At 50.7% G+C, this 8,598-nt stretch overlaps 1 protein-coding gene across 1 annotated transcript; it reads left to right on the top strand.

Moving 5' to 3' along the window:
- The first annotated feature begins 5,565 nt into the window (after positions 1 to 5,565).
- Hoxb13 (homeobox B13) lies at positions 5,566 to 7,615 on the top strand. The gene is made up of 2 exons (XM_038328955.1): positions 5,566 to 6,166; positions 7,362 to 7,615. The coding sequence occupies exons 1-2, from the start codon at positions 5,566 to 5,568 to the stop codon at positions 7,613 to 7,615; spliced, it is 855 nt and encodes a 284-aa protein (XP_038184883.1).
- Positions 7,616 to 8,598: the final 983 nt, after the last annotated feature.

The raw sequence follows: 8,598 nt of genomic DNA, 5'->3' as shown, positions 1-8,598 counted from the left end.
CACACTGAGCGCTGAGCGGGCCATCAGAGCAGAACCATAAGTCTCCTACTATTCAGCAGGAATACCGAAGCTCAGAATTCCTAATGGTTTTTGAGTCAAATCCAAGCTGAATGCCAGGGTTGGGTATCAGAGCTCTGCCCCTTGCAAAACTGGGGCTTAGAGGAGGGAGCTGCAGACAAGTGTTTGTGGGGGGAGGCAGCCAGTCTTCCTACTGGGCTTGCAATTCCTGGTGTGATTGCCCCGTGCTCCAAGACCAGAGTTTTTAGTTTTCAAAGCCATTTTCTTCCCTCTGTCTGCCTTTGGCTCCACTCACAGCTTCACTGCCTTGGCTCCTGTTCTGGAAGCTCTCAGAGACAGCCTCCTCTCCACAGCAGGTCCCTCGGGCTTCCTTCCATCCAAGGTTTGCCCCAAGAGGTTCTTAAGTCTCAGAATATGGCAAGGTTTCTCAATTTGGGGAGCTAAGGTGGCTGTGACGGTGACCTCCTTCTAAGCCGGTCATGCCTCTATCTATTGTACAGGCAGTTGTAGCTCTTGGTCCCCAGTATTAGTTTGTCTAACAGCTTTTCCTCTAAAGCTGTTGAAGGCAGGCATCAGAGAGATGTCCCAGCCCCACACAGGTCCCCAGGCCCGTCACCGGGTCCTCTGACAACACCTTTTTAGTCACAGGCTCCAGACACCACGACAGACGATGAGGCAGGCCTTTCTAGACTTCAGAAAAGAAAAATGAGAAATTGTGCAAGAAGGTAAAGAAGGAAAAAAATATGTGTGTTGGGAGAGGGAAGAGAGTAAAATAAAAACAGAAGAAAGGAAGGGGGAGAGAGACAAAGAGAGAGATAGAGGAGAGATAAAAAATGAAAATGAGAAACAAAAGAAATAATAGTGTAAATGTCAAACGAGAGGGGAAGCAAAAAGAATAGTTTAAAAGACAGGCCGCTAGAATACAAACAACAGAGAGAAAAAAGGGAAAAAAAACGGAGAAAATATAAATTCGAAATAACTAAAATCGAAGGAAAGACAGGAAGAGAAACTTAAACATAAGAGGGGAAGAAAGTTCACAAAAGACTACAGACAGGGAAAACAGAGTCTGAAGAAAAGAATGGAAGAAAAATAAGGAAAGCGCAACAGGAAGGACCAAACCATTCTTCTGAAGCCGGGAGAAGGGAGCAACCACAAGTCCAGCCGGCCCAGGAGGTCCTGTGGGTCTGGCTGGCGAGCCACGTTCTTCCCCCCGAGAAGGAAGTGTCCCCAGTCCCGCTGCAAATAAATCATTATTCAGTCACCATCGACCTGAGGGCCGCCATCATTGCCGCGACAAAGACACTCACTGTTCCAGTTGGGATAAAGATAAAATAAAACAAAATGTAACACAGGCCCCTAAGGGGAGCGGGTGGGCTCGTCTCACCCCCTCCCTCCCCAGCCGGAGTAGGGGCGGGAGCTGACACAGAGGTGCCAAGTCCCCGTGGCCGGAACCCCTGGGGGTGGGTCGGGCCACACTCAAAGGCTAGGCTGTAAAGGTCACAGGCGGTCTGAGGGGCTGCGCTGAATGGGATCCTGGAGGTAAACAGACTCTTAACTTTCAACTTGGCCTTGACCTTCCTGGAAGTGTCTGGCGGGTATGTAAAGGAGCCTGCTGAGGCTTTCAGAGCCTTTGGCTGGGTCAGTAAAGGGGGCTCCGGAGGCTCCAGACTCCTCCCGGTGGGTCTAACAGGAGGTTCCCAGCGGGAACACAAAAACCTCAGTGAACCTGGAGAAAGGACTGGGGGACCTTAGTGGGGAGACCAGAAGCACCACGGTTGGGAATGGGATTGGGAACTGAACTCCCGGGGAGTCTTGGTTTCTGTGTAGGAAGCCGGGTTCCTGCGGTAGTAAGAAGTGACCCACGTGTTCTAGGGCAAGTTCGGTTTGAATAAAAGCAGGTGGCTTCATTAGATACATACACATACAGGAACACAAATAGAAGTGTTTATTCACTTTGCAAAACACTTCCACACGCACAATCTCATTAAACTGTCATTGGGTTCGTGGAAGGTTAGAATATATCAGCACCATTTTAGTAGAGAGGAGACCAAATCCCGTTTTACTCAAGTCCAGTGGAGATCTCCAGGGTCACAGACAGAGGCACTCATATATGGATATGCATAGGAAACAGGAGTCTACCTCGCACACTAAAAAAGTCAATATGTTGACATGTTCCCTTGGGATAGAATAGATACTACATAAATTACAGAGGGAACAAAACCAAACTCATAGTACTGTTTGCGTTGAAAAATGTCTGGTCTGGAGGTGAGGCTTGTGAGCATCTCTGGGGGCCAAGTTTAAGCTGATCGGCCCTGCGTTCTACAAGGAGGTATGTGCATCCAATTGCTTATTTCTGTGTATGTTCATACAAACACTTCATTTCCAAAGAAGCTTAGTTGTAGGTAGGCATTGCTGCTGAGATTTTTCTCAGTGTGTCGTAGATAGAGCCCAGGGCCTCCCACATGCTAGGTGACCACTACTATGAATCCATTTTTTGTTTAATTATTTTTATTCATAAATTGAGATATAACTGGGGAGGGAGTGGAGAAATCTCAGGCGTACAGCTTGGTGGGTTTTTACAAAGCAAATATACCCAGGTAACCAGCGTCCACATTGAGGCAACCTTTCTAGAGCCCTAGAAGGTCTCCCGACCCTTCCCTTAGCTCATTTCTCTTCTGGCCTCAGTCACTATTCAAAATCCTTGAACCATGTAGACATGGAATCATACAAACTTCTTTTATGCCTGGCTTCTTCCACCCACAGAATGGTGGGACTCGTCCACGTTGAATTTAGCAGTGATTTGCTGGTTTTTTAATCCCCATGCTTAAGGCCGGCTTGGTTTCTTTGCCTATCCCACTGTTGATGGGATTTGACGGATAATGCTGTGACAGACCTAGCACAAAGCACTGCTCTGATTCTTCTTCCTTTTTTCAAAACGTGGAACCCAGCGGGGACGTAGCTCATGGATAGAACGCTTATCTAGCATGTATGAGGCGAGGCTCTGGGTTCAATTCCACACACTAGAGGGGAAAAAGTAAAAGAAGTAAAAGATTTCCTTCTTATAATCGCAGCAGCACCGGGAAGGTAGAAGCAGGAAGATCAGGATTTCAGTATCTTCAGCTACCACTGGAGTTTGAGGCCCGCCTTTTCTATGAAGCGCGGTGAGAATTTGCATGTCATTTCTTCCAGGGGTCATGCAAATCCTCTGACTATTAATACAGTTTCAGCCACCTGCTGATGAAAGCATTAGAACATACCCCTTGGTGGATATAAATTTTCCTTTGTGCCCAGAGTGTGGCTATGATTTTCTTTTAATTTAGGGGTCCACCCATGTTCTATCAGCAACACATATCTCCTACCCCTCCCCCCCACCCCAAGGAGGGTTTCCTCTGTGTAACCCTGGCTAGAACACACTCTGATTTTTTTGTTGTTGTTGTTTTTTTCGAGACAGGGTTTCTCTGCAGCTTTAGAGCCTGTCCTGGAGCTAACTCTTGTAGACCAGGCTGGTCTCGAACTCACAGAGATCCGCCTGCCTCTGCCTCCCGAGTGCTGGGTGGAACACACTCTGTAGATCAGGCTGGCCTACTCAGAGATCTCCCTGCCTCTACCTCCCAGTGCCTCCCTTGCACTGGGGTCAAATGCGTGTGCCACCACGTTTTCTCCATTCTGGCAGCTATAGGTGTCTCTGCCTAGCAAAAGCTAAAAACTGGAACTCTGCCTTGGGAAAAAACAAACTGAAAAGTCGTGAGAAAATTTTGGTGTTTCTACCTGTTATGATTAGCTGTGAAGAGACAACTTTCTTTTCTTTCCTGTTTTCAGGCGTTATAAAAATCAGCCAAGGTTTCTGTGCTTGGTGCCAATTACTAGCAATGTTTGTTGAGAGTGATCTACAGGATACTACAGGCCTACCATTTGGAGCAATTCTGACTTTCATAGGCCTTTTCCTGTAAGGGGACGCAAGTTCAAGTTCAGGCTGGTGATAGCATGGGCTTAGCCCACCCAGAGTTCAAGAAGGGCTTATGGCAACCAAGCCCTTAGTGTAATAGAAAAGTTCAAATTTTCTGCAGGAAAAAAAAACCTGAGAGTTTTAGAAAACTAGAAAATGTAGGATTTCATGTGGGAGTGATGTAGGAAAAGGAAAATATTTCAAGGCAGATTTGTATAACAAGCTGTTTGAACCCACAACACAATAGGCCCCAACAGAGGGGCCTGGGGGATCCTAGTGATTGGGACACCCCTGCTCTTTCTTCTTTAGCTTCCAAGGAAATTCAAAGCCCGCAGGAGGCAGCCAGGGTTCTGAGCTATCTAGCCCCTCAATTGTATGCTAATGCAAGGGAGTCAGTTTCTTGACTTCCTGGGCTATAGGGCTTCCTGGCTATAGAGCAAGGAGCAGAAAGGCCCCACAGGATCCCCGCAGCTGATTCATGGCCACATAGCCAGCCTTGGCTTCCCCAGACAGCAGATTCCTGAAAAGGGGAATAAAAACTTGTCCTCCCCCTCCCCATTTTCTCTCTCTTCCCCCCTCTTCCCTCAGCTCCTCCCTCCTGCCCCTTTCTCTTTCCCACCCTTAGTATATTCTTTCAAGTAAAGCCTTGTGTGCTCGTGTCTCTTGGTCTCCTTCTCTATCCTTAAACGGAAATCCAGACCCCCTTCCCAGACATCTAGAGGCTCCATTTCCCCTTCAGATCCGGACATTGCGTGCCTGGGCTGTGGATTGCACGTTTTCTGCGCTCCTTGCTCCTTCGGGTTCCCGGTTTCTTGGCTCCTCCTCACCCCTATTGGTGCCTCCAGAGCCTTCAGGACTGTGACTAGGCAGGGTGCCTAGGGAAGGGACCTTGCAGGCACTGGCGCATTCGGGACTGGAGGGGCCTGCTAGAACCCAGGACCCAAAGCAAAGAGCTTCCCGATGCCTATAGTTCTCATTCCAGTTTCCCTCTTATTCAGAAACATTCCCGGTTATCCTTTGAGGAGGCCCTCCCCCCCCCCCACTTCCCCGCCCCGCCATCACCAGGAGATGGACACTTTATTGGGAGAGCTTTTTATTCCCTCGTTAAACCTGCCAAAATGCAGAAGACAGAGAGCCAGGCAGAGAGAGAGAGAGAGAGAGAGAGAGAGAGAGAGAGAGAGAGAGAGAGAGAGAGAGAGAGAGAGAGAGAGAGAGAGAGAGAGACAGAGACAGAGAGAGACAGACAGAGAGAGACAGAGACACACACAGAAAGACAGAGGCACAGAGACACACATGCAGAGATAGAAACAGACAGAGAGGGAGAGAAGAGAGGAGGGGAGCCGGACACCCTGTCCCCGCTCCCCCTGCAATTTCTGCGGGGAGGATTTTATGAGCTTCCCTCCCAGGCCACAGCCAATCAACATGAGCGCCCGGGCCCCAGCGTCTCTTGCGTCAAGACGGCTCTGCCAGGCAAGGCAGACGACCTGTGAGCTGGGAGCGATTTAAAACGCCTAGGATTCCCCTGGCCTGGGTGGGGAGAGCGAGCTGGGTACCCCCTAGAATCCCCACCCTCGGCTCCCCATGAGCGGATCATCGGCCCCATGGAGCCCGGCAATTATGCCACCTTGGACGGAGCCAAAGATATCGAAGGCTTGCTGGGACCCGGAGGGAGCCGGAATCTAGTCACCCACTCCCCACTGGCTAGCCATCCCGCAGCGCCAACGCTGATGCCAACTGTCAACTATACCCCCCTGGATCTGCCAGGCTCTGCGGAGCCACCAAAGCAGTGCCACCCTTGTCCTGGGGTGCCCCAGGGGGCATCTCCAGCTCCCGTGCCTTATGGCTACTTTGGAGGTGGGTACTACTCTTGCCGAGTGTCCAGGAGCTCGCTGAAACCCTGTGCCCAGACGGCCACCCTGGCCACCTACCCTTCGGAAACTCCTGCGTCTGGGGAGGAGTACCCCAGCCGTCCCACCGAGTTTGCCTTCTATCCGGGCTACCCTGGACCTTACCAGCCTATGGCCAGTTACCTGGATGTGTCTGTGGTGCAGACCCTGGGAGCCCCTGGGGAACCACGCCACGACTCTCTGCTTCCCGTGGACAGTTACCAGCCTTGGGCCCTGGCCGGTGGCTGGAACAGCCAGATGTGTTGCCAAGGTGAACAGAACCCACCGGGTCCTTTTTGGAAAGCGACATTTGCAGGTAACTTCTACTTTTGTTCCCCTTGGCTCTGAGCATGGGCTATGCTGGCACTTGTTTGGAAGGAGGGAAGACTTGGAGCTGGTGAGGAGGAGCCCGGGGTTCCTTGGGTTGCTCATTAGGACTTTGAAGGAGGGTCCAGATAGCTAGAGAGCCTGGATGGGGGTATCAGAGGGTCAGAATGAGGGGCCTCAGTAGGGCACTAGCTGGAAACTGAGAGTGGCCACTCTTCCTCTCTTACCCCTGAGGTTCCTGGACCAGCCTTTCAATAAATATATGTTGGGAGAACCTTGGGTCTCTACTGTTGACTGGGGCCTGAGTGTCCCAGAACAACCCCAGTCTAATTCGACACAAAGGCCAAATGACATAATCCAGTGGCTTTGAGGGTGACAAGGAGAGGTGGGATGGGTGCTATCTGGTGTTCCTAGAGAATACAACCACTTGCTTGCTTAGATGAGGTTTCAGTTTTGAAAGGAAAAATTTAGGCTTTCCTTGACTGGGTGGTATATTGAAGGGTGTGTTCCTTGAGTGTGTGCAGTCTAATTCGACACAAAGGCCAAATGACATAATCCAGTGGCTTTGAGGGTGACAAGGAGAGGTGGGATGGGTGCTATCTGGTGTTCCTAGAGAATACAACCACTTGCTTGCTTAGATGAGGTTTCAGTTTTGAAAGGAAAAATTTAGGCTTTCCTTGACTGGGTGGTATATTGAAGGGTGTGTTCCTTGAGTGTGTGTGTGTGTGTGTGTGTGTGTGTGTGTGTGTGTGTGCGCGCGCGCGTGCGCGCATGTGTGTGTATTGAGTGGGGGGACATAAACCTGTTTTCTCCTCTATGTAATTTGCCAGTGGGATCTGTAGTAGTGGCCGATTCCAAAAATGCATGGGAGAGTGGACTGTGGCTGTGGACAAAAACCTGAGAGGGTGGGTGGGTGTGCACACTTCCTGTGTGAGGGTAGCGATGGTGGGGATGGCCGGCATGAACAGAGGCTTAGTGGGTGATCAGAGAACCAGGCAGACTCCAGCAATGTCCCCGTGTACTTTGGGGGAGCTAGGCCCACCCTTAGGATAATCAGGAAGCGCCCGCAGGATGACGTAGCCTGTAGCCTGTAGCCCGTGGCTTGCAGGGCCTGGGTCTGCTTGGTTTAGCTCTAGAGAGGGGATTAAGCATGCCTTTCCCTCCCTCCTTCTCGCACCACACAGAGCCCAACACCCAGCACCCTCCTGATGGTTGTGCCTTCCGCCGAGGCCGCAAAAAACGCATTCCCTATAGCAAGGGGCAGTTGCGGGAGCTGGAGCGGGAGTATGCAGCCAACAAGTTCATCACCAAGGACAAGAGGCGCAAGATCTCGGCAGCCACCAGTCTCTCTGAACGCCAGATCACCATCTGGTTTCAGAACCGCCGGGTCAAGGAGAAGAAAGTTCTGGCCAAGGTCAAGACCAGCGCTACTCCGTGAATGCCAGAGGGGGTGGGCAGCGGACGAGCGTTTGTCTTGGAGAAACTGGGAGCCTGCCAGGGCCGGGACTGGCAGAGGACTCGACTCGGCTGAGGAACCCCAAGAGATGTCACCTTTAGCAGGCTACTGAGTTACGGACTGTTCCTCAGGGACTACCCTGCAAGGGCCAGGAGCATGAGGCCTGGAATGACAGTCCACTCCACCCAGGTTCCAGAGAACCTGTGTCAGTCATAATTAATCATTCATCCTAACGGCAGTGATAATCTCATAACCAGCACTAGTTACCACGATAATTAGTTTCATGTTTTCTATCTAGAGCTCTGTAGAGCGCTTAGAGCCCGCTTTCATGAGTTGAGCTAATTGTGAATAAATATGGAAGAAGATCTTTTGGGAGGGCAATTTCCTCTCAAACCTTTTCCGTGTACACCCAGCCCCCATGCCAATGGCTGGGGGAGGGGGAGAATGGGGTGGGGGACAAAGGCAGATTCGTCCTTCTGAGGTGCGCATGCCGGCGCCTGACAGCTGTGCAGGACAGGCCATGGTAACAATGGATGCTTCTCCCTCCTCCCTGCCCACCTCCTGTGGTCTTCACTTTCCCTGCCAACCTCTTAGGCTGTGTACCCAGTGGGACACCCCCATCCCAAGTGCTGAGATTTTGCAGTCCTTGAAAATAAGATCAATGGCCTGATTGGCTCAGAACCACCAGAACTGAAGTCAGAGAGGACTTGGCAAGACAATTAACCAACCACCTGGGCACTTTCTCAAACACCACTTCTTTTGGAAAATGAGAGATTTGGGCTCTCCTGGTAGTCCTGACTCAATCAAGGTTTGTTGGGCGTTCAGGAGCCACATGCAAGAGTCATATGTGGGGTTTTTTTGGTGGTTTTTTTTTTTTTTTTGGGTCAGGACTCCTTTCAGGCCCAAGGTTACAGGAGAGGGTAGTGTCCCAAGTTATCTTTGGGGCTTTTGATTAAACACTATAA

The sequence above is a fragment of the Arvicola amphibius genome, chromosome 4 (genome assembly GCF_903992535.2).
Source record: "Arvicola amphibius chromosome 4, mArvAmp1.2, whole genome shotgun sequence".
Classification (NCBI taxonomy): Eukaryota; Metazoa; Chordata; class Mammalia; order Rodentia; family Cricetidae; genus Arvicola; species Arvicola amphibius.
The sequence above is the reverse complement of the archived record's forward strand: the minus strand, read 5'-3'. Positions and strand labels throughout refer to the sequence as shown.